The sequence below is a fragment of the Scyliorhinus torazame genome, chromosome 8 (genome assembly GCF_047496885.1).
Source record: "Scyliorhinus torazame isolate Kashiwa2021f chromosome 8, sScyTor2.1, whole genome shotgun sequence".
Taxonomy (NCBI): Eukaryota; Metazoa; Chordata; class Chondrichthyes; order Carcharhiniformes; family Scyliorhinidae; genus Scyliorhinus; species Scyliorhinus torazame.
The window spans coordinates 232,176,889-232,203,896 of NC_092714.1; the positions used below are offsets into that span (position 1 = coordinate 232,176,889).

Consider the following 27,008-nt stretch of genomic DNA (forward strand, 5'->3'; position numbering starts at 1 on the left):
AAGGCGCCGCCGCATACATGATGCGGCCGGCGCCGCATAACTGGCGTCACCCACGCATGCATGGTTGCCGTCCTCTCAGAGTCCGCCCCGCAAGAAGATGTCAGACGGATCTTGCGGGGCTGCGGAAGGAGGTCCTCCTTCAGAGAGGACGGCCCGACGATCGGTGGGCACCGATCGCGGGCCACACCCCATTTCAGGCCACCCCCCCCCCCCCCCCGGTGCAGGATCCCCCCCCCCACCCCGCAGGCCGTCCTGCCAGCGTTCCCACGCTGTACCCGCCGGCAGCGACCAGGTGTGGACGGCGCCGGGGGGTGAACCCGGCGTTTTGGGCTGGCCGCTCGGCCCATCCGGGCCTGAGAATAGCAGGGGTGCCGGAGAATCGTCATTTTGGGTGTCTCGTCGATTCTCCGGCCTGCGCCGCGCGGAACTTGACGGGGCCGGTCTCGCCGCTTGGGAGAATCGCGGGAGGGCAGCGGACCGGCGTCGCGGGAAAATTTGGCGACCCAGGCGATTCTCCCAACCGGCGCGGGAGCGGAGAATCGTGCCCCACTGTGTTTGGAAAAGGTGACATTCGCCTCGAGGGGGATGACCGAGGGGTTTCTCAAGAGTTGGGGTCTGTTTACGTTACATTTTGGAGAGCTAGTTGTCACCAACGGGTAGAGGGGAGGGGGTGGGTGGTCTTGTGGTGTTTCTTGGGGGTTGTTTCAGTTGGAAATGTTGTGTTGTTGAGTGTTAAATTTGAATAAAAATATTTTCAAAAAAATGTTTAAAAGAGCACACCAGAGCTGCCAACCTTTTCTGACATAAATCAGTATTCCAGATACCAAAATTCAGGAATTTGGCAGTAAAATCACTGTTTTCATTTCAAAGAGAAAATGGCCACCAATCTGCAGTCCAGCACCTTTAGTGCACAAATCAGTGGCAAATCACAATCGGCCAGGCGTGCGATGACGAAGCAACATCTTTGATTTTATGATTTTAAATATTCCAAATCTGCTCCCTTGCACCCTGCATATGATAACAAGATATGATAATATGGGGCAGCAGCGTGGCACTGCTGCCTCACAGCTCCAGGGTCCCAGGTTAGATTCCCGGCTTGGGTCACTGTCTGCACGTTCTCCCCGTGTCTGCGTGGGTTTCCTCCCACAGTCCAAAGATGTGCAGGTTAGGTGGATTGGACATGCTAAATTGCCCTTAGAGTCCAAAGGTTAGGAGGGGTTATTGGGTTACAGGGATAGGGTGCAAGTGAGGGCTTAAAGTGGGTCGATGCAGACTCGATGGGCCAAATGGCCTCCTTCTGCACTGTATGTTCTATGTGAACAACTAGCAAGTTATGGTGATCTGACCATTCAAACAAACATCAATATTTATATTGGTGAAACTTTGGGATCTACTCAATTTTGGGTTAACTAGTGTTATCATACATGGAAACTTTGTCACATTGTTCATCCAGTAAGCAGTATGGGGCTTTGTGTCAAATATTTTTTAAAAATTAACCAATATCAAACAAAATAAAGATCTCTGGTTGCCCCCATCCACTCCCACTCTACATCAACTAGGCCTGGGTGCTATTGTATATGGCTCTGGAAATGAGAGCACACGCACCAGGTGGTCAGAATACTGCCCCCATCCAGCTCATGTTCACTGCCCATCTCCGTGCCGGTGCATGCGCCCTCCTGCCCCACGCCCTGTTCTCCAGGGCAACCAACCGTCCTCGCTGGCACTGTGCAGCCGGAGTGGCCATTAACCCATCAAACGCGGTGCAGCAAGCCCCCCCCCCCCCCAAAAGGAGATCAATCAGAATTAGACAGGAGACACTCTACCTCTCCTACAACACTTTGCTTATTAATTTCGATGATGGTGTAAATAACGTGGCGCTATTCCCCCCCCCCCTCCACTGAGTTACTGTACATATCCCCGATTCCGTATTTCAACAGGGCAAATCGTATTCCCGTATTCTAATCGATTTTCCGTACAAAATACGGAAAATCAGTACGAGTTGGCAGCTCTGACAAGTGCCATGAGCTCAAGTGGATGAGAAATATTTCCATGTCAAGCAGAGGGTGGAAGGCAACGATGATACCTCAGTGCAAAACATGGTGTGGTAGAGAACAGGGTGGAAGAAGGCGAGATGCTCCAATGAATTGAAGGTTCCAGAGTAGGGAGACTGGTGATAGGAGCCACACGATAACCATGAGGATCTGGGCAGAGCAAATAATGGAGGGTGTAACTATTCGGGATGCTTCATGAAGGGGAAAGGAGTTATCACCCATCAGTTCAGTTTCCATCAAGGCCAAGGTGTCAATGCAATTATCCACAATAGGCTAATCAATTGGCAGAGTTTACAGGGTACGAGCTAGTAAATAATTGTTTCATAAGATAGTCTGTAAACTTGTATTTCATTTAGTTCATCGAGTTGTACTATTAGGTTTTTGAGCACACTTTTAATATCAGTTTGATGTTAATGTTCACTTTTTAAAAAAAAATTTAGAGTAATAAATTCATTTTTTCCAATTAAGGGGCAATTTAGTGTGACCAATCCACCTACCCTGCACATCTTTGGGTTGTGGGGGCGAAACCATGCAAACGCGGGGAGAATATGCAAACTCCACACAGACAGTGACCCACGGCCGGGATCAAACCTGGGACTTCAGCACCGTGAGGCAACAGTGCTAACCACTGAACCACCATGCTGCCCAGCACCGTATTCACAACCTAAACATTCACTCTCCCCACTACTGGTGTACAATGGCAACAGTATTTACCATCTACAAGATGCACTGCAGCAAGGTGCCATGCCTCCTTTAACAGGATCTTCCAAACCTTAACAGCTATACCACCTAGTAGAATCAGTGCAGCAGACACATGAGAATACCAACACTTGCAATTCTCCTCCAATTCACAAAACATCCTGACTTGGAAATATATTGCCTTCACTGTCGCTGTGTCAAGATCTTGAAACTCCTTCCCTAACAGCACTGTAGGAGTACTTTCATCACATAGATCGGGTCAAAAAGGCAGCTCACAGCCATCTGCTAAAGGGCAATAAATGCTTGCCAGCAATACCGCATGAGCTTTCAACCCTATTTGCAAGGCTGAATTGTGCATAGGGTGACCATGAGTTTTCCTAACTTTCCTTCCCATGTACTGATCAAGCAGAATGCACTTTGCCTGTTCTGACCTGAACCACACCTATATTTCCAAGTTCGTTCATTTTAAATAGGATGCTTGCAACTTGGCACAGGCCCAGCCCCACACCCCAAGGCAGAGCTTTGCACCTGGAAATGGAGGCAGAGGTCAAGATGTTGCTCTAAGCCTGAAAGGTCTGAAACAATAGTATTGGCCACTGACTTTGGAGCATTCTGGGTGCTGTCCAAGAACAGCAGCCAAAAGTCCTGTAGTGCAGATTCTCTTCTTTTGCACAAACAAAAGCAAATATTTACTTTCTTCTTAGATTCAGTAGATGGCAGTATGGCCTTGCTCAGATGCTTTGCTCTAAAGGCTGGGCACCAAATCTGTACATTTTGTTCAGACACTCCCTCCAATGAGCACCAAACTGGCATTGAGAGAAAAATAAGAGATGGAACTTGCTTCATTTAATACAAGCATAGTCCCCAGACTTAGAGGACCCAAAAGTTACAAAATATGGATGGAGAAATGAGCTCGAGTCTCTGCCTGCTGGTCTTCAGTTTTGTACCAGGGCTCGAGTAATTGCAAGGCACAAAAAAACTTCAAAATTGGAGCTAGGCTATTAGGAGTGAAATCAGGAAGCATTTTTCTCAAAGTCATGCAAACCTACCACGATCCTTAAAAAAACCATTAACTTTTTAGTTAGCAATTGTATGATGTACATGATGGAATTAACCTTTTAACCCTCAAGTATAGAATGTTGCTACAGTTTGCACTGTGTTGCTGCATTGTAACAAGGATAGTAAATTCTATTTACAAAATGTTAGTTCAATGTTCGTATTATATAATCATACAGTACAGCATTTGATCCATCATATCCTGACCAACTCATTTGAAAAGCCATTCAATTAGTTATGGTCCTTTGCCCATTGCCCTGCATATTTTTCCTTTTTAGTTTATATCCAGTGCCCTTTTGAAGAAGCACTGGACTTATGAAGATGCCATCTTTCAGAAGAAATGTTAAACTGTGGCCCCCATCTGCCCTCTCAGCAGGACATAAAAGATCCTTTGTCAGTATTCGAACGCAGGGAATGTCCTGGCCAATATTTATCCATCAACCAGTATCTAAAACAGATTATAAGAACAAACCATTGCAGAAAACAAAAATCTGAAATAGAAAGAGAAAATGCTGGCAAGATCATCAGCCTGAAACGGGCACCTGCTGAATATGTCCTGCATTTTCTGGTTTTACCCGAAACAGATTATCTGGTCATTATCACATTATTGTTTGCAGGACCTTGCTATGTGTAATTTGGCAGCCATATTTGATAACTTCCAACGGTTGCAAAGTGCACTGGGACATCCTGAAGTTGTGAAAAATGCTGCAGAAATGCAAGACTTTTATTGAATCTGCTTCCAATATCCTTTTTGTGCTGTGCATTCAAGATCATAAGCTGCATAAATTATTTATTTTTGATTTATATATTTTCCATGTGATGATTTCTTTTCAAAGACAAAAGCAGGAACCCTTAGGTAAAAATGAATATGATTCTACAATCAAGTAAAGCTCATTATTAGCCTACAGTATTCCTGTTCATTCGAATGTTTTTAGGCTGAGTATTATTTTGTCACAGATTGATTCATGTTGAAGGTTGTTTTACATGCTTATTTTAATAACCTTCCTGTAGCTAGACCTGACAGTACCAGATGGCTCCTGCTGCTTGGTCATGTGAAAGAGAGAATATCTTAGTTGACCCTAGAGGCAATTCAAAATCTGTTTAATGCAAAGTTGTCAGCAACTGTGGGTGATGCCAATCTGCAAAATGAAGTTGAATTCAATTTCTCACTTCCTGCCATTTACTATGCAACATGCATTTCATCAATTGGAGCAAAAATATTACCCATTTTGTTTTTGGTTCCTTCTGTGCAAATTACTTTGGTGCCACTCAGTCCTGCAGGCGTAGATTACAGGAAGAGCTAGCACGTGTTAGTTGGAACACAAAAGAACCGAAAAGGAAACCAGAAGCGTTTTCAGTGAAACACAAACATGATTTATAGTTGTGTTTTTACTGTTATTTATGTATGGGAAAAGTCTTATTCATGGTAGAAACTTGACACAATAACTTGGAAAAAGATCAGATGGAAAGTTACCTTTGAAAGGGCAGATATAATTGAATTTGTACTAAATTTCTAAATTTAGGCAACTTGGTAATTACCAAAAGTTCAATTTTAATCTATTCCTAAAATAAGATTTTTTTTCTAAACAGGGGCTCTAATGGATATTTTAAAAATTATAACGGGCCTGCAAAAGGCGAGTAGTAAACAACTGCTTCCACACGTAGCCGTAGATCAAAAGAGGAAATAACGAGTTTTCATACGGGCCAATGAACAGGAAATACTTTTTTGCACAGATCATTGAAGCGGGGACCCTTGAGAAACAATTTAACCTGCTCCCAAAATACATAGCAAGTCAGCGTACATAAAATCACTACAGCGCAGGAGGCCATTTGGCCTCGAGTCTGCACCAACCCTCCAAAAGAGCACCCCACCACGGCCCAATCCCCCACCCTATGCCCCTAACCCAATTAGGGGCAATTTAGCATAGCCAACCACCTAACGTGCATATCTTTGGACTGTGGGAGGAAATAGGAGCACCCGCAAGAAACCCACAGACACGGGAAGAATGCGCAAACTTCAGTCTTGTCAATACTTTTACATCGAACAACATCACTTAAAATAAAGTTCTGGTCATCTATTGAAGATGTCTGAATTTGTCGGAGGCCTCAGGTTGGCATGCAAAGCAATCACGGGGTGGCACAATGGTTAGCACTACGGCCTCACAGCGCTAGGGGCCTGGTTCGATTCTGACCTCGGGTGAAGGGATAACTGCTCAAGCTATTCTTCAAAATAGTATCATGGGGTCTTTTCATCCACCTAAAAAGGTAGGCAGGGACTAGGTTTAACATCTCACCCGAAGAACAGCACAGCACCTCTGACAATATAGCACTGTCTTGGTCTCTGGAGTGGGCTTTGAACTCATATGGTGTCAGAGATGAGAGTGCCACCAACTAAACCATGGCGACAGTATACAAATGGATTCAGTATTTTTTCCCCCAATAATTTTCTGACGCCAGGCCTATTTCTAAACCCCGGATGCAGAGGATACTTTTAATTGTGAGTGATGCTCATGCCTGCAACAGCTGCAAAACGTCTATCCCAATACATACGAGACTGTCTACTCCACCAGTACATTTTATGCACAAGTTGAAACCATAACTGAACTTCAAGCTATATAATTGTTAAAGAGATTTTTAAAGTCTTGGTGAAATTCTGGTTCAAAAATCCATGTTCATAGAATCATAGAATTTACAGTGCAGAAGGAGGCCATTTGGGCCATCAAGTCTGCACTGGACTTGGAAAGAACTCCCTACTTAAGCCCACATCTTCACCCTATCCCCGTAACAAAGTAACCCCACCTAATCATTTTGGGCACTAAGGGCAATGTAGCATGGTCAATCCACCTAACCTGCATATCTTTGGACTGTGGAAGGAAACCCACGCAGACACAGGAAGAACGTGCCGACTCCGCACAGTGACTCAAGCCGGGAATCGAACCTGGGACCCTGGAGCTGTGAAGCAACAGTGCTAACCACTATGTTACCGTGCCACCCCAACGTTGATAATGTTGTCATAATATCTCAGACATTTATATTGTAATTTCAATGGAAATAAAATAATGGTTGTTTACCAAACACCCGCTGGCATATGATTCCCGTACCTGCCTCCCCGAACAGGCGCCGGAATGTGGCGACTAGGGGCTTTTCACAGTAACTTCATTTGAAGCCTACTTGTGACAATAAGCGATTTTCATTTCATTTCATTTGTAGGTGAACTCAATAAGAAACTCCCTGGCAGCATGGTGGCGCATTGGATAGCACTGCTGCCTTACGGCACCGAGGTCCCAGGTTCGATCCCGGCTCTGGGTCACTGTCCGTGTGGAGTTTGCACATTCTCCCCGGGTCTGCGTGGGCTTTGCCCCCCACATCTCAAAGATGTGCAGGGTAGGTGGATTGGCCACGCGTAATTGCCCCTTAAATGGACAAAATGAATTGGGTACTTTAAATTTATTTTAAAAAACAAGAAACTACTTCATTTCAGACCATTTTAATGAACTTAGCTGTGGCAGGGAAGGTTTGTGTTCTGATTTTATCCTGGTGCAAATGGGTGTGTTAGATTAAAATAGAGATTTGCGCCCCCACCTTCCTTTTAACTTGCCAAACATTTTTCAGATGGGCAGCATATCACAGGCATACAAGACAGATTTAACATTCAAATGTTTTGGCTTGAATGATATCAGCTCTGCAACACAAATTTTAATTATAAACACCGGATTGGATGGCACCAAAGCCACCACATTGAATAATTGAGTTTTCTTTGTGAGTTACAAGGAGTGGAAATTCCATAATTCCCAGCATTAGTAGCTGTTGAAACACCCCTCCCCAGTACTAACCTTATGCCAGGGTAGTCTCTGAATTTTTGCTCCTGTTGTCCAACCTGGATGTAATTCCCACCAATGCGCAAGAGAATTTCAGAACAATTTCAAGAAAGACTTTAGTTAAAATGGCCTGGGTGTTATGCTCAATTCCCCATGGGGTTTCCCATCCATCCTGCGTTGATAATGCTTAAGATTAAAATCAGGCGTAGAATTTGAATCAAAAACTCCTATTAACCTTTGGTCCCAGATTATTTCTAGTTTGACCTGGTTCTGGGTTGAGCAGAGGTGAAAGGAAGGAAAATAACCATTACTACAGTGCCTCCTTGTGATCCACAACAATTCTTTTTTTTAATATAAATTTAGAGTACCCAATTATTTTTTTTTCCAATTAATGGGCAATTTAGCATGGTCAATCCACCTACCCTGCACATTTTTGGGGTTTTGAGGGGGAGAATGTGCAAACTCCATACGGGCAGTGACCCGGGGCTGGGATCGAACCTGGGACCTCAGCGCCATAAGGCAGCAGTGCGAACCAGTGCGCCACCGTGCCGCCCATCCACAGCAATTCTAACCACATTCTGAAAATAGATCGAACCACCCAGTTTAATCATCTTATTTAGTATAGAACATGGGGAGACAAGTAATCCAGACACAAGGCACGATCTGGGGACCCGGATTCAAATCCCATGGCAGATGGTGAAATTTGAATTCCATAAAAATCTGGATGTCCAGGAAACCATTGTCAATTGTCAGGAAAAAAACCAATCTGGTTCACAAATGCCTTTTAGGGGATGGAAATCAGCTGTGCTTACCAGTGACTCTAGGTCCCCTCTGAAATGGAGGGCAGTTGGGGATGGGCAATAAATGCTGGCCCAGCCAGCAACGCCCACATTCTGTAAATTAATTAAAAATACAGACTATATACAATTGTGGGAGCTGTGGGATTGCAAAAGAATGTTAAAAACTTAGGAAAACTATAAAAGTAAAATGAGATATTTTGATTTCAGCATGTGGACAGTAAATCAACTTATTTGATGGACAGCAATCGATGGAATGGCTTAATGTTACAATCATCGATAGTGTGCGTTTATGTAACAGAAAGTGAAAAATGGTGAGAGTTAGCAGAGAATGAATTCACACTGACATTTTGTAGAGAATTGGGAGCAGACAAATTTGTTTCAGACTAATGCTGCATTTACAGTGTACCATAAAGATAGCATCACAACATGCCTGACCTTAGACCAGAAGGAAGCTGAGCAAGACTGCCAGGGGAGGGTGGTCTCGCACCACTTTGATTTAGAATTAGTTCTGACCATGGCAACTGCTTTGCATTCCACGTTTAGCAGTGATGTGAAGCAGTCTCTGTTTCACATCAACACTCAAATAAGATTACAGCCTCAAAGCTTACTACTAGGAAGACAACTTTTTTCCAGTAACATTAAAATGTTGACCTATTTTGATGCACACAAAAATTTCTTGCAACGGCAAAGGCAATCGTTTAACTAGTCAATTAATGTGTTTTAACAAAATATTAAAATTACTGTTACGAGATCAGTGCTTGTGCCTCAGCTATTTACAGTCAATGTCAATGACTTTGATGAGGGACCAAGTGTAACATATCCAAATTTGTTGATGAAAATGGTGTGAAAGCAAGCTGCGAGGAGGGTGCAAAGAGGTAGCAAAGTGAATAAATCTGCTAAACTGATTGGGCGTGGTTGCAGATGGAATACACAAAGTACAAAAAAGCATGAACTTTGGTAGGAAGAATGGAAATGGTGACAGGCAGAGAATTTGCGGTTTACAGGCATTTTTGGGATCCTTGCACACTAATCACCAAGTTAAGAGCAAATTACTGCGGATGCTGGAATCTGAAACCAAAAAGAAAATGCTGGAAATTCTCAGCAGGTCTGGCAGCATTTGTAGGGAGAGAAAAGAGCTAACATTTAGAGTCCAGGTGACCCTTTGTCACAGCTAAAGACAGAGAAAGTGGGAAATATTTATCCTGTGGAATGAGAATGAAAGATGAGTCATAACCACAGAAACCCAGTGAAACAGGGTGCTAATAGCCACAGAAGGGGAAAGAGTGCTAATGGCAGTCCCCAGAAAAAACAAAAGGTGTGAAAGGCCAAACTGCAGAGAAACTAACATCAGAGGGTAAACTGTGACAGATGTAGATGTGGGGGGAGGGGAAGGGGGAAGCAAAGGGGAGAAAGGGTAACGAAAGGTGGATAAAATGGGGGAGGTGAAAAAAAAAAAATATATATATATAAAGACAAGAGAGAAATAAATGGAAAAAACAGTTTAAATGAAATGGGATGAATACAAATGGGTCGAGGTGGGGTAGAGCTAATCATCTGAAGTTGTTGAATTCGATGTTGAGACCGGAAGGCTGTAGCGTGCCTAACCGGAAGATGAGATGCTGTTCCTCCAGTTTGCGTTGAGCTTCAGTGGAACATTGTGGCAGGCCAAGGACAGACATGTGGGCATGGGAGCAGGGTATTGTGTTAAAATGGCAAGCAACGGGAAGGTCACGGTCCTGAATGCGCACAGACCGAAGGTGCTCAGCAAAGCGATCACCCAGTCTGCGTTTGGTCTCGCCGATGTAGAGGAGACCACATTGGGAGCAGCGAATGCAATAGACCAAATTGGAAGAGGTGCAAGTGAAACGCTGCTTAACCTGGAATGTGTGTTTTGGGCCTGTTTTGGGGATCTTAAGCCTGGAAGAGGTAAAGGGGCAGGTGTTACTCCTTCTGCGATTGCATGCGAAGGTCCCATTGGTGATGGGAGAGGTTTTGAGTATGGTGGAGGAGTGGACTAGATTATCTCAAAGGGAACAGTCTCTGCGGAATGCTGACAGAGTGAAGAGAAGGTGTGTTTGGTGGTGGCATCACGCTTGAGTTGGTGAAAATGGCGGAGGATTATGCTTTGCATACGGAGGCTGGTGGGGTGAAATGTGAGAACGAGGGGGACTCTATCCTTGTTCTAGGAGGGAGGGGAGGGGGCGAGAGTAGTGGCACGGGAGGTGGATTGCACACTGATGAGGGCCCTGTCAACAACTGTAGATGGGAAATCATGGTTGAGGAAGAAGGAACACATTTTTGAAGCAACATTTTGGAAATTTGCATAATCGGTACAAATGCGACGGAGGCTAAGGAGCTGAGAGAAAGGGATGGAGTCCTTACAGGGTGCAAAGAACTGTAGTTCAGATAGCTGTGGGTGTCAGTGGGCTTGTAGTGGATATTAGTAGATAGTGTATTGCCAGAAATGGAGACAGAAGGTTACACAAAGTTATCACAAAGTAAACTTGTACATGCACAAGCAATTAGTAAAGCAAGTAGTACGTTAGCCTTTATTACAATTTCTGGTAAAGGGCCATTGACCCGAAACACCAGTTGTTTTTCTTTCCACGGATGCTGCCTAGCCTGCTGAGTATTTCCAGCATGATTTGCTTTTGTAATTTCAGAATTCCAGCATCCGCAGTTTTCTGCTTTAGTTTTGTTACAAGAGAGTTGGAGTGAAAGAGATAACACCCACCATTCACACATGAATAGCGGATAATCAGCATCCTTTAAACAACAGCTCGGCAAGGATTCCACACCTCAAATGGAGGAAAAGGGGAAAATTAAAAGGAAAAAAGATCTTCAGAATCTGTATTGGTTTAACAAAACAACTGCCTCGGCGAGCATAAATGTTATTTTATTTTTTCCAATATTAAAAATGTCTCAACTGCCTTCAATTCATAATTCCGACATTGTATGTAATAATGTGAACATATCCCAACTCATGTTCCATCTAAGCACCTCTGGAAAGATTCCAGAATTTTGTTTCCAGAAGACTATTCCAGGTAGTACTCCTTCTGTGAAGAAGTGTTTCCTCAAATCAATTCTGAACTTTCTTTTACCAGTTTGCATTTGTATCTCTTTAGTTAATAGTTATGATTTAATTTGAATTAAAGCTTAGGACTAAGCATTTCTATTCCACTTTGTATCTTATACACTTCTCATTCACCTCATTAAGAATCAGCACACTGAAAGCCGGCATGTGGCGCAGTGGTTAGCACTGGGAGTGCGGCGTTGAGGACCCGGGTTCGAATCCCGGTCCTGGGTCACTGTCCGTGTGGAGTTTGCACATTCTCCCCATGTCTGCGTGGGTTTCACCCCCACAACACAAAGATGTGCAGGTTAGGTCGATTGGCCATGCTAAATTGCCCCTTAATTGGAAAATAAATAAATAAAATAATTGGGTACTCAAAACATATTTTTTTAAAAAGAATCAGCAAACTTCTGGGGTTTTGCAGATTCTCTTGTGCCTTGCTGATCATGTTATTCAAAGTATGTCCTAACCAGAGCATTACAGTAGGATACCTTTAAGCTTGGGCTCCACTGATTTGGCAAAATAACAGAGTTTACTCTTTTATTTTGCTGACTTCCACTCTCCCGGACAAGCATAGAGTCTTATTATTCCAGTGCCTTTTTGATCTTGCCTCTAATCTAGGCCTTTCAAGGTTAAACCTAAGCAGCATTGGCTGAAACGGCCACAAGGTTAGTCTAGCTGAGCCAAGTCAGGCCAAATTCATTGAGCAGAACTTCTATGTTAAAATAGGTGCCCGTGTAATATTTATTATGATTTTAGCTGAAAAGAAGCCAACTGAACCTGTTATTTTAGAACCCCATCTGGCCACTGTTACAGATATTGCATACAAGCACGCTCATATAAAAATGGTTAGGTTGAAGGAGGTTTTTTTACATATCTAACTACTGATAGCAGAATTTTCTTTAAATGAGAAATTTTGATCTGTTTCGCCAAAGACCATCCATCAAACATGATCCGGTGGATGGGCAATTTATTTAGATACCTCTGCCAATATTGTTCTGCACCACACTGCAGTTATATTCAGTTGTTTGGACCATTAAATGAAAATTTTTAGATGAATTCCATGAAATTGCTTATGCATATCTGTATTTCTTTTCAGTTTTTTTATGATTTGACAATTGTGCACACGGAGAGTATATTTGATGAGTGTAAGTGCTATCAATTGCTTCAGTGTAAAGACAGAATCAACTCTGTTATTCACATCTTGCTAGGCTTCATTTCTGTAATGCAAGCAAAACGTGATTAATTCAGAAATATCCTCCTCGGTTTAAAAACCTGACAAAGGGCATTCTAGTTCTTCAGCCAGGAACAAAGCAGAGTTCTAACACAAGCAAACAGTCACATACAGGATGTTAGGTTATCAGAGCAGAACTTCGAAGATGGCAGATATTTCTTAACTTTAAAAATAATGACTGACATGCTTCTCCAAAGTGTACATGCCTGAGATAGCAAAGCTGTGATTCTCATTATATTGTTACAGCTCCACAAAATCCAATAAAACGATTCTATCCAGAACATTACTTTTCAATATTTTCAAATGTATAAAGTGAAACAATGGATTAAAAGTCACCCTTTTGCACTGAAATAAATTAATCAGTTTTTTACTGCCAATTGTAGGGCAGTAATTTAGAGCTAACAGAGAGAAGGAGGTCAGTGCAACATTAAGAGCCCTAACAATCCATGGCAATTCTTCATTATTTTACTCTGCAAAATTCCATAGCTGGCAGTTTTAAAACAATTATTACGTTTGAAATACTACTCTCAAAAGCAGTGCACATGACCACTTGTCTGAAAGTACACATCCTGCATTCTCATGCCTTTATATTTGAATAAAACATAGCACTCAAAGTTAGATATTACAGAAAAGCTTCGAAACGAGCACAGCAATGGTTTGCTTTGGCAGCACTTCCCGGTTTATTTAAGATTGATTTGGGTGTGAGTATATCCAAGCTATTCCCAGCACATGAACTTTAGGCAGACCTTTGGCATGCCTAAGATACAGAAAAGCATAATCACCTAAAAAAAAAAGTAATTACTACATTTACAGAGATCAGTACAATGCACAGTCATCTTCTCCCACTACTCATAACTAACTCTGAATATTAAACACATCTTGAATACAAACACAGGTTTATAATTACAAAGTCAGTATCATATAGAATAATATTCCAAGCAGAGAAGATTTCAACAGCTTTAAGCGTTTTTAACAAATCCAGCTGAAAGCGTGTTGAAAAAATAAATATATGAGAGCATACTCACACAGCACTCTTAAAAACTTTCATCAGGCAAAACTCTTAATGTAAAAGGCAGAAATCTGAAATACAATATAGATTTCTAAAAAGTAACCATAGTTATGGCTTAATTTAGTAAAGATTTGCACATATTACCATTAACAAGCCAAAACATGATAAGATTTTGATTTTCTGAAATATATTGAACAATTCCAGTTTTTTTGCATTTTCTAAATGATAAACAAAAATCATCAGTAAAGTATCCAAAGTAAATTCTATTAAAACATATAATTTGGTATATATTCAGTATTTAGTGTATATTATAACTAAAAAAGCATGTGCTACCTTTTTATCAATGCAACAAATAAGTTAACTCCTTACTTCCTTGTCTAGAACATAGAGAGCTGGCACAGCTTTGAACTTTGTGAAAGCTTCATGTCATGACACAGCCAAAATTAATCTCCAGGAGAAGGCCAAAAAATAGACATTGAAATGTTAAAATAACACAACGCAGCACATGACTCACACCCGCCATAGCAAAGAAGCCCCATTATGAAACACTTCTTAAAATGCACTAACTCAGAAAACTAAATCTATGATAGAATTTGTGTGCACAGAGACGTTACAGAATGAAGGAATGTCTCATCTGTTTGCAAAGTGGAGAATCTTTTTTGGGAATGTACACCTTTCTTGTTTTTATGCATTATTTGTCAGTGATGTCTAATCTATTAACACACAAAATGATGGGGTTTTCACGTCAATATGCATTTTTGGGCTGCAGGTGGGAATGATAACTTCAACTATTATAGATTGATACTTGGGAAGCAAACAGTTATTCCTGTGTTACTCGATGGCTGTTTCATTATCTCTCAACAGTTAGCAATGTGCTTTGGATCCTGCATGTACATGGGCAATCCGGATCCGGATAAATTTTAAAGGACGACAATATCTCAGAAAATGATTGAAAACTCGAAATTTACCAACATTCTTCAAAAATATTATGAAATTTAAGGAGGAAAGGTGTATAGAACCACTGGTAAAATGCCCCAAGTTTTAACATCTAATCCTAAATTTCACAAGTGGACAATGAACCTGAAAAATCACTGTGGTGTACATATCTTTGAATAGTATTCTTTGTAAATATAATGTTCTTGTAAAACTGCCCGACTACAATTTAACATGTACATTAGTGAAACAGCTAGCACTCTAAAGAACTATGGTGCACTGATGCACTCAAGAATGTAAAAGTAACCCAAGGGCTACATTTCCTGTGAAATCCATCCAAAATCCTTGTCATCTGCTACAGGAATTTCTTGATTCTCTTGGTCTTGTTGGGAATCGATTACCTCCTTATCATCTTCCAGAATTATATCAGCCTGTGGAATCACATCATCATCCTTCCACTTCATATCCTCCTCACCATCTGCCATTTCTTCATCAACCTCCCTTTCTCTGTCCTCATGATCTTCAGGGTACTGACTTTCCCCATGTTCGTCAGGGTACTGGTTTTCCCCCTGTTCATCAGGGTACTGGCTTTCCCCCTGTTCGCCAGGGTACTGGCTCTCACTCTGTTCATCAGGGTACTGACTTTCCCCCTGTTCGTTGGGGTACTGGCTCTCACTCTGTTCATCGGGGTACTGACTTTCCCCTTGATCGTCGGGGTACTGACTTTCCCCTTGATCGTCGGGGTACTGGCTTTCACCATGTTCGTCGGGGTACTGGCTTTCACCATGTTCATCGGGGTACTGGCTTTCACCATGTTCATCGGGGTACTGGCTTTCACCATGTTCATCGGGGTACTGGCTTTCACCATGTTCATCGGGGTACTGGATTTCCCCATGTTCATCAGGGTACGGGTTTTCTGCAGAAAACAATCCATCTGGAGACTCATCTGCACCATCCTGGTCTAGCTGAGTCATCAGACTTCCGCCAGCACAATCCACACATATTCCGTGACGTCTAGAGCCGTGCTTAATGCCAACACTGGCTGCTGACATGAAGACTCTATTGCAGACTTTGCAGACGTACTTTTTGTCCTTGCTGTGCACCTAAATAAATAAAACAATTCATAGTTAATGTTTTTTCTTTAAAAATGGATTCTACCCAAAAAGTACCCCTAAAAAGTACCCAGTGAAAAAGATCTTGGTAAAAATGGTTTTGGAGATCACAAAAGAGCAACTTAGATGTGATGAGAGAGCAGTTTTAAGAAAATCTTTCCATCACCATTTTATTTAACCTCCTACAGTTTGCTGCAGGGCGGTTTCCGAGGCACCCTTCAATGTCTCTCAGAACCAGTCACTATTTAAATATATAAGCCGGAACAGCAAGTGTCAGCAGGTTATTTGATCTCCTTGCTCAACATACAACACTCAACAGGGTCATCAAGATAATATTCTGAAGCAGGGAGACTGACTGATTTTCCTCTCTGTAACTCAAGGGTACAAGGCTATCTGACTCAGCTACTCACAACAATCTTTTTTGAACCATTGGCCAAGCAACCTGACAGCATCAAATACCACTAAGCGCAAGTCAAGAAATACTTTTACCGTGGCACAGATTTGAGATTGACAAATCTCTACCAAAAGAGGTTGAAGTAGGCCATAAAAAAGTAGACAAATTATCAAATGAAGCTACTGGTCTTACAAATTATCTCTACAACTCACAAGCAGTAGCAGTGGGTTTTACAGTCCAAACTGTTCTCACCCATTTGGCAGAATAATGGGTGAATAAATAAAGAATTGAGAATTTGCTTTCAGTTTCTTCAAAATGTATTCTTGAAGAACATATATTGCCTTCACAAAAAAATGCTGGAAATACCCAGCATGTCAGGCAGCACCTATGAAGAGAAACAAATGCGAACGTTCAGGTCATGACCTTTCATCAGAACAGCATGACCTAAAATGTTAACTTGCTTCTCTCCACAGATGCTTCCTGACCTACAGCGTATTTCCAGCAATTTTTGTTTTTTATTTCAGATTTCCAACATCCGCAATGTTCCGTTTTGTACATGTAGTCTTCAAATGGAGCTGTATATTTACTAGGTTTTATAGATACTTTGGAATAGGAGAAGAGATCCGGTGTTGCCTACAGAATTAGTTCTGTTCTCATAGCCAGAGGATGTTAAGAAATTATTTACAAATAGAGTTCGCTGTGAAGACTGTTAGTTTTCACTATTTCCAACAATGATCCAGATGAAAGCACTGTGGGTACAGTCTGCAAGTTCATCAATGATGCAAAAATCTTTACTGGTAGCAGAGCCCTTGAGGAAAATAAAGTGATAATCTGATTTTGAAGCAATGGAGTAGGGGGTGGGTGACATTTAATTCAAATTAAATGAAGTGTAAATGGAGTGCTGAATCTGAATTAAAATCTGTGAAAGTTTTAAAATGCAATAGCCACTATAGATGCACAGATTGATGTGAAGATGTTATGATGAAAGCCAGAGTATTGGACTGCATATGATTCACCATAAAACAAAGAACAGCACAATGTTCAAAACCACACATGACGAGACACAAAAAGGCTCTGGAGAAGTTTCAGAGGGCCATTAAATGAGTATGTAGTTTTAAAACTTTGGCTCTCATAACAGGTTCAGGAAACTGGGTCTTTTTACTCTAGAAAAACATAGACCTTAGGGAGACTTGATTGATGAGTTTAAAATGATGAAGGGACTAGACTGCATGTCGACAGACTATTAGAATAGGAGAGAAAGATGAATGTAAGTTAAGAATACAAGCAAGAAACTAGGTCAAATACCTGAATTTTTTCTTTTTCAAGAGTCTAAGATGTTTGACACATTGCCAAAAGGTGTAGTGGGTACAGATTCACTACACACATTCCAAAACGGGAACTAGATCAGCTCCTGGAGAAGGCCGATCTCAGTGGGTACAAACATTAAGTGAGATATAGGGTAGGGATATAGGGTAATGTACCTGTCATCGATATTATATAAAGGTGGAACTTATTTTTGACTACCTTCCAGAGAGTTTCCAAGCATTTTATTTTCTCTGAACTAGCTTAAGTTTATTTTTTAAATCTTTTTTGCCCTGTCAGGAGATTACATGCCTGAGTGGGCTTTCCTCAATGGACCAGCTGATCTTTTTCCTTCTATCTCTTTTGTATGATCTCTTATGGCACTACTCAAAAACACATGTGCAGTACTTAGTTTTAACCTGTCCTACCTGCCCTGCTCAAGTGGGAATGCAGGGAATCGTAGCTGCCTTTGAATTATTCAGGCCAATTTGAAGTCAATAAAATGTATGCAAATATCCGGTTCCGTTTCAGAAAGGAAAGCCAGACATTAAGATCATTTTATACCTGTGTCTGCACAAATGCACACAAGCTAAACACACAACTCGCTAAATCAATATGCACAAGAGCTAAACTTTATGGAAACTGGTGTAACATGAAATCACCTGTTTCTGCGTGTTAAAATTGCCACTGAAGCAGGTCTGGACATGTACGTAAACCCAACTGTATTACAATGCGATAGATATTTATTTCCTGTCATTTGGACCTGGTGACACATGATGTCCAGCAGGAGCATTTGACAAGCTGGGAAAGGGCAATGTGACGATTGGAACATGTTAGGAATATTGGTTTCTACATGGTGTTAGTGGGGCCACACCTAGAATATTGTGTTCAGTTTTGATCTCCTTACCTGAGAAAGGACGTACTGGCACTGGAGGATTCACTAGGTTAATCCCAGAGTTCAGGGGGTTGGATTACGAGGAAAGGTTGAGTAGACTGGGATTGTACTCGTTGGAATTTAGAAGGATGCGAGGGAATCTTATAGAAACATATAAAATCATGAAGGGAATAGATAGGATAGATGTGGGAGGTTATTTCCACTGGCGGGTGAAAGCAGAACTAGGGGGCATAGCCTCAAAATAAGGGGAAGTAGATTTAGGACTGAGTCTAGGAGGAACTTCTTCACGCAAAGGGTTGTGAATATATGGTATTCCTTGCCCAGTGAAGCAGTAGAGGCTCCTTCATTAAATGTTTTTAAGATAAAGATAGTTTTTTTGAAGAAAAAAGGAATAAAGGGTTATGGTGTCCGGGCGGGAAAGTGGAGCTGAGTCCACAAAAGATCAGCCATGATCTCGTTATAGCGGAGCAGGCTCAAAGGGCCAGATGGCTTACTCCTGCTCTTAGTTCTTATGTACATATTGGGACAATTTAAGGATTAAAAGCTTGGGGTTAGAATGTGCTTGTTTGCAGTGGTGAGGGGTTTAAAAAGGATTTTATTTTGCTTCTCGGAAAAGCAGGTGAAATTGACTAAGAAATGTGTTTTTCAGTCTGGACTAATGCCGAGTGATTTGTCTGGGAAAATGTCTGGGGAGTTGTAGCCTGCAGAGAGAATGTGTTTTTTTAGCTTGGGGAGATGAGGTCATTGCTGGGTGGAGCCAAGAATGCAGAAGGACATTTTGAGAAGCTGTGAGAGGTGCCGTTTTGGAGAAAGCTGTGGAGAGGGACAGGGTTTTTGAGAAAAGAAAGTGAAGTCTAATATGGCAACCCTTGTGTTATTTAGACAAGAGATAAAGGCAATTATCTTTCCCAGTAGGAGAGGGAAAAGAGTAATCATCTTTTTAAAGCAGAGCATTATTGTCTGAAGACAAAGAGGCTGAGACAACAGCAGCTATTTGAAGATATTCAGCCAGAGTCTGAAGGGGTTCTAACAAGAGCCAGAATCTGTTCTGTACCACAAGTATTACTCTATGCCCTACTAATTTTAAGGTGGATTAAGTGCTGTACGTTTCTTATCTTGATGTTTAATGGGAAATTGTATAGTTGTGTTAAGCTGTTCTTTTTCGGGTGTGAAGGGTAAACATTTAATGTTGTAATTATAATAAAGGTTTTGTTTCAGATACACCAAAGTCCTATTTTTTTCATGCAATAACTTCTGGAGCAAATCATTCTTTCCGCACAGTCTTAAAATAAACTAATATATTGGGGGTTCGGTCCAGCATACGAGCCACTGTTAGGGTCTGGTCTGGGATCGTAATATCATTTTAAGATTATTGTTAGCCCCTGAGTTCAGTTTATCAATCAAAACGGAATGGTCCAATTCTCATTGCCCTGCCCCATTACTCTAACCAGAGTTTATTTGTTTTTTGATTTAGAAAATATTCCTCCTTCTGCTCTGTAGAAATCTTGAATGGTATCCAGTCTACTTTTCTTCCTGCACTGATGTCCTACCTCTTTCCCTGAAATCCTTTGCACCCCGACTGAAACTTTCCATCTGTTTGCCTCTTCAAGAAAACAATATGACACCAAGGGAGTAGGAGTCTGCCGTCTTCATGCAGAAGGCATCACAACAGAAGGGATGTCATGTGGACTTAACTGAGCTTTCCTATCCAACTGTTTTTTAATTTGCTTGTGGGATGTGGGTGTTGCAGGCAAAGCCAGTATATATTGCCAATGCCTAGTTGCCCCTGAAAAGGTGGTGGTGAGCAGTCTTCTTGAACTACTGCCATCTGTATCATGTCGGACGACCTATGGTGATGTTTAGAGGGGTGTTCCAGGATTTGGCCCAGCAACAATGAAGGAATGGCAATATATTTACAAATCAGGATGGTGTGAGACTTAATAATAAATCTTTTATTCGTGTCACAAATAGGCTTACATTAACACCGCAATGAAGTTACTGTGAAAAATGCCCTCGTCGCCACACTCTGGCACCTGTTCAGGTACACTGAGGGAGAATTCAGAATGACCAATTCACCTAACAAGCACGTCTTTAGGACTTGTGGGAGGAAATCGGAGCACCCAGTGGAAACCCACGCAGACACAGGGAGACACATGCAGACTCCACACAGACAGTGACCCAAGCAGAAAGGGGAACTTGTAGGTGGTGGTTTTCCCATCTGCCTGCTGCCCTTTCTTTTCTACATAATAGAGGCCACAGATTCAGCAGATGCTGTCAAAGAAACTGTGGCAGTGTGTCTTGCAGATATTACACATAACAGTCATGGTGCATTCGTAGAGAGAGTAAATGATTAAGGTGGTTGATGGGTGCCAACCAAGGGGGGCTAATTTATCCTGGAAGGTATTGAATGTCTTGCATATTGCTGCATCTACCTTCATTCAGACAAGTGGGAAGTACTCACATGTTCCTGGCTCATGCCTTGTCGATGTTGAAAAAATCTCTGGGAAGTCAAGAGTGTTAATTATATATTAATTTAGTCTATAATTGTATTCCGGTAGCAGACATTAACTGAGGATTAACTTGCATTCCTAAATATCTACATTTGGAGGTACATATTTGTAATGTGTGTCACTGTAAGTGAAAGCTTATAAAATAGTGTAAAGCTTGGATTTCAATTCTATTCTTCATTTCCAAGCTATCTAATTGGAGTTTTGGAAATGGTCACTGCCAGGAACCTATATGGTGCTAATTACTTGCCATTTATCAGCTGTAGTTCGAACGTTGGCCAAGTCTTGCTGCGCCTGGATATAGACTACTTCATGTTTTGCATACTGTTCATTCTAAACAGTATTTCACAATTATCAGCAAACAAACTGAAGATGGTTGGGCTTAGGACATTGCTCTGAGGAACTCCTGCAATGATATCCTGGGGCTGAGATATTTGGTCATCAACAATCACAATTTTCTTCCTTTGTGCTAGGTATGACTGCAATCAGTAGCAACCCTTTCCCCCGTTTCCCATCGACTACAGCTTTGCTAGGGCTCCTTGATGATGGCACTGCTGCCTCACAGCACAAGGGATCGGGTTCAATTCAAGACTTGGGTGTGGAGTTTGCACATTATCTCGGTGTCTGCATGGTTTTCCTCTAGGTGCCCCGGTTTCCTTTCACAGTTCAAAGATGTGCAGATTAAGTAGACTGGCTATGCAAAATTGCCCCTTAGTGTCCAACGGTGTGTAGGTTAGGTGGGGTTTTGTGGGTAAGGCGGGGGAGTGGGCCAAGATACGGTGTTCTTTCAGAGGATAGGTGCAGACTCGATGGGCCGAATGGCATGTAGGAATTCTATGGTTCTATTTGGTCAAATACTGCCTTGTTGTCAAGGCCAATCATTCTCACCTCAATTCTAGAATTCAGCTTTGGACAAATGAGGTCTGGCCCTGGAGGACGCAAACTTCATACCTTGTTGATAGGCAAGGGCTGCTCGATAGCATCGTCAACGGCAGCTTCCGCCACTTTACTGTTGATTGACAGTAGAGTGTTGGGACAATAATTGGCTGGATGTCCTACTCCTTTGTGGATGGGACATACCCAGACAATTTTCTACATTCTTGGGTCGCTGCCAGTTTGCAGCTTTACAGGAACAGCTTGTCGTATGAGGAATGGTTGAGGACTCTGGGTCTGTACTCGTTCGAGTTTAGAAGGATGAGGGGGGATCTTATTGAAACTTACAGGATACTGCATGGCCTGGATAGAGTGGACGTGGAGAGAATGTTCCCACTTGTAGGAAAAACTAAAAGCAGAGGACACAATCTCAGACTAAAGGGACGATCCTTTGAAACAGAGATGATGAGGAATTCTTTCAGCCGGAGGGTGGTGAATCTGTGGAACTCTTTGCTGCAGAAGGCTGTGGAGGCCAAATCACTGAGTGTCTTTAAAACAGAGATAGATAGGTTTTTGATCAATAAGGGGTTCAGGGGTTATGGGGAGAAGGCAGGAGATTGGGGATGAGAAAAATATCAGCCATGATTGAATGGCGGAGCAGACTCAATGGGCCAAATGGCTTAATTCTGCTCCTATGTCTTATGGTCTCCTGGATTGCTCCATGGTCAGTTGTGGACCACGTCTTCAACATTACAACTAGGATGCTGTTGGGGCCCATGGTCTTGGTATCAAATTTTCTCAAGTTATTTTTGTGCGACTCTAATCAATGCATGTCCAATAATGGCAATGTGCAAAATATAATTTATAAACTCATTTTGTTTATAAACTCCTATTTTCGGTGACAGAAATTTCAGTTACTGAGAAACAAATATGGTAAACATTGCAAGCAATTGCAACCATTGCTTGGAACTAGGTGGCAAGATTTTAAAGTCTAAGATTAAATTCTCTCATCGTGAAATGCTCATGACATTTTAACACAAACTGTCCACCAGGGGAGTAAAATGTACTGCCATTACTTAAGTATTCAATTATATACTTGTTCCACATATTACATTTAAAATGTAACAGATACACATCGAAATGTGGCAAGGAGCAGGGAAGAGTGAATGTGAAAGCAACAAGTCAGATTGAGAGGGAGTGGAGAGAAATATGAATCATATAATTGTTCCGTGCCATTCAATCAACTTCAATTCAATGGAGGGAGTGGCATCAGCCACGATAACAGCAATATAATTTACTAAATTAAATAAATTTAAACTAGCCACATCTGGAAGGGGAGTTAAGTAGGACCTTTGGTATGGAATGCTCAATGGTGTTTTACTCTTAGGTGTATATACTAGGTGTGAAGAGAAGCAATATTAAAAACATTTTGATTCTGTTGTTTGTAATTCAGCCAATGGTTCTCAATATTTCACACACTAATTTCTGGAATTCCTTTTCTTAATATACCCATTTTATTTACAATGCAAGTTTTTCAGTGGATTAGGTTTTCATTGAGAGCATTGAAGAATTATCTGTTGTAACAGTGGGCACCAATAAGAAAGAAAACAAATCTGTCAAATAAACCTTCAGTTTAGAGGAAATACAGTTTTCTTTTATACTGCAGTGATTGTGTAATGTCTTCCTTGAGTCTATAGTAAGCAAGTAGCCCTGTTCCTGACTTTCAACTTGGGTATGGGATTGCTTGTACTTTGATGCAAACCTGTCATTTGTTCAGCACTTGCTATTGTACACCAATATTATACACTAAAACATGGCATACAATTTCTCAATTATTCCAAACCACCTTCATGCCCTGGCAGGTATGATATTACATGGCAAAATCACCTATCAATATCCTGGGGGTTACTATTGACCAGAAACCGAACTGGACCAGTCACACAAATACTGTGGCTACAAGTGCTGGTCAGACACTGGGAATTCTGAGGTGAGTAACTCCCTAAAGCCTGTCCACCGCCAAGTAAAAGTCAGAAGTGTGATGGAACACTCTCCACTTGTCAGGATGAGCTCTAACAACACTTAAGAACAGCACACTCAACACGTTCCAGGACAAAGCAACCTGCTAACAATACCCATTCACCAACCAAAACATTTACTCCATCCACCACTACGCAGTATTAGCAGTGTGTACTATGCACAAGAGACATTGCAACAGCTCACCAAAGCCTCTTTAACAGCAGCATCCAAACCTGCAACTTATATCACCCAGAAGACCAAGGGCAGCAGACTCATGGGAACATCACCACCTGCAAGCTCCCCTCTAACATACCATCCTGACTTGGGAGTTATAGTGCCATTCCTTTCCTGCTACTGGTTCAAATTCCTGAACTCCGTTCTTAGCAGCGCTGTGAGTATATCTACACCACATGGACTTCAATGGTTCAAGGCAGTTCACTGCTACCTTCTCACGAGTAATTGGGGATGGAGAACAAATTGCTGGCCTAGCCAGCGAAGCTCAAATCCCGGCCTAGCCAGCGAAGCTCAAATCCCATGGCTAATTTATTATTTTTTTTAAATTGGTCTAAAAGTAACCCACAAATCACAAAACAATATGTTTGGTTAACAAAGTTGCAGCAAAGGTGCTGGCCCTTGTTTTAATTTAAGGCCCAATAAAATTCACATTCATCCCATCTACATAGGTGATCTTTGTTTTCAAAATCAACTAGTCACCTAGTTTAATCCCCAGGTTTAACATGCCACTCGCATCAAATCTTCATTCTAAACTAATACCTCTAACCACTTCCAAGGTCTGAAAAATGATAAAGTGAAGCCAAGGAATTCAACATTCATAGTGCAAAATGAACAAAAATCATTTTTTCAAGATTCAAAAATGATCTGCACATTTTAATGATATAAAAAAGAAAATTTCCAAATAATTAGATCCTACATTTAACATCTAGTTTTGATCAAAGCAAGCAAAGAATATTGGACACTCAAGCACTGCAATTATTCTCCAATAATTATTTGTTTCATAATTTCATTGAATCAACAATTCCAAGACTTTTCAAACAAAACTTATTGGTTGCAGCCAGTCCTGTAAAACATTCAAATAATGTTAAAACTAGTTTTATAAACAATGCTGTATGCTTTAAATACAGTCCGCAGTGCTCAATGTTGGTATGAATGCATATGAAGAATGCTTACCAATGTGTGCCTTTTCATGTGTTCCCGCCGAGTAAACTTCTTGCCACAGATTTCACAAGGGTATGGCCTTTCACCTGTGTGTGAGCGCATGTGCCGCTTCAGGATACATTGATGCATAGCAGAGAAGCTGCAGTATGGACACTTGAACTTCTTTCTTATCACAGTAAATTCGTTAACTGTAAAATGTGAAGAAGTAATTTGATTTAATTTTGAACCAATGATTTTTTTCAGTATGAATTATTTATACATTGCAACAGGTGGGCAACATCTGAACCAACTGGAGCCTACATTGCATTTTTCATTAGTGATAACCTTTTGGATACATATTCACTTTCAGAGCAAGTTTTCTACTTCAGATTTTAGGAAACTACTGCATTGTCGTACGGTGCTGAACCAAAGAGAGGGGGATTTACATGGAAAGCTGCAATTCCGGAAAAATGCCCGACTTGAACAACGATATCAGAAAAGTTGGGAACTTGCAGAGATATGTAACTCCTCAACAAACGCCCAGATAATCAGCCTCCCTGGACAATTCCTAGTGGTTGATTGGATATGAATAAAGCCCTCTGCCAATAAATATCTTTTGGTCTCAAAAGGAGAAAAAACAGAAATACTGCAGTAGATGAAAGTAGCTCCCAGTTAAAGTTTATGTGAAGTTCCTGCCTCGCAGGAAGAATAAAAATACAGAAATAATGCACAAAAATATGGTGAGGAATGATTTTTCAACTTAAGGTTAAAAAAAAATCCAAATACAAATATTGGGGGCTGGGGAAAGAAGAAAGAGAACAACGTCCCAGGTTCGATTCCCGGCTTAAGTCACTGTCTGTGCGGAGTCTGCACGTTCTCCCCGTATCTGCGTGGGTTTCCTCCGGGTGCTCCGGTTTCCTCCACAGTCCAAAGATGTGCAGGTTCGATGGATTGGCCATGCTAAATTGCCCTTCGTGTCCAAAAAAGGTTAGGTGGGGTTACTGGGTTATGGGGATAGGGTGTAGGTGTGGGCTCTTTCCAAGGCCCGGTGCAGACTTGATGGGCCGAATGGCCTCTTTCTGCACGGTAAATTCTATGAAATCTTCTATGAAACATTGGGGGAGAAGAGGAAAAGAGGCCAAACTCTGAATACATTTGACTACTTTTATCCGTGAATAACAGCTTGTTAACCAGACACCCAAATGTTTTCATGGGAAACAAGTAACAAGGCAAAAAAAAAAAAACAAGTGTGACCTACTCTTCTCAAAGCACATGGCTAGACAACCTTGAGCTATTCAACTCAAATGAATTTATACGAGTACATGCGAGAGTAAGTGCTTAGCGTATTTATCTACATGGCAGCAGAAGGCTTGCCAATTATGTCTTGATGACTGATATACATGGTTCAGGATAGTTAGGCTAAAATCGGTGATTTAAAACGACAGCAGTGATCACTGCAATTAATTTCTAACATCAGGTCACATACCCAGAGAGGCACTAATCTTTTGACATCACGGTCATAAATGCTAATTACAGATGAACCAATCTTTCCTTCTCAAAACTGATTGGTGGATACTAGCCAAAACTGAAAAAACAAATTGAGACCTGGATTTGATCTCAAGGAGAATCATCTTATTACTTCGACAAACTAACCAACCTAACAAAGTTGCTGCGATTGACCGGACTGTATGAAAAGATTCCTTAAACTATTCGGCAATGCAGGATTAAAATGGGAGTTCGGAGTGTCAACATTTAATATGAAGCTTTTGAAAAAATTAAGTTGCACTGTACTGAACAGTTTCAATGTTCACTTTGTTTCTGTAAGAGAAGATGCAGAAAAGTCACTTCCTTTTGGAGTACATAAAACCAATTAGCTGGAAGTCTAGACAAGGTATAATTCCTTAAGCACATTAAGCTCAAGCATGGCAATAAAAAGTAGAAAGGGAAATCTTACATTAATAAAGCTCATGTCCTTAGGATATCCTAACACACTTCATGTTGAATGAGTCATTCCTGACATAGTCACTATTGTGCAGACATAAGCAACAGTCAATTTATGCAATTCCAAGATTCCACAAACA

General features: G+C 41.4%; 1 protein-coding gene across 5 annotated transcripts in view; it reads right to left on the bottom strand.

Moving 5' to 3' along the window:
* Window positions 1-13,387: 13,387 nt before the first annotated feature.
* The window catches only part of LOC140428447 (zinc finger and BTB domain-containing protein 46-like), a 105,942-nt gene continuing 92,321 nt past the window's right edge, over window positions 13,388-27,008 (bottom strand). For all 5 annotated transcript variants that reach the window (XM_072514906.1, XM_072514908.1, XM_072514910.1 and 2 more), the window contains 2 exons: window positions 24,961-25,136; window positions 13,388-15,776 (listed from right to left, as the gene is read on the bottom strand). In XM_072514906.1, coding sequence (XP_072371007.1) covers window positions 14,988-15,776; window positions 24,961-25,136 — 965 coding nt within the window. In that variant the 3' untranslated portion in view covers window positions 13,388-14,987. The remainder of the gene's footprint in view (window positions 15,777-24,960; window positions 25,137-27,008) is intronic.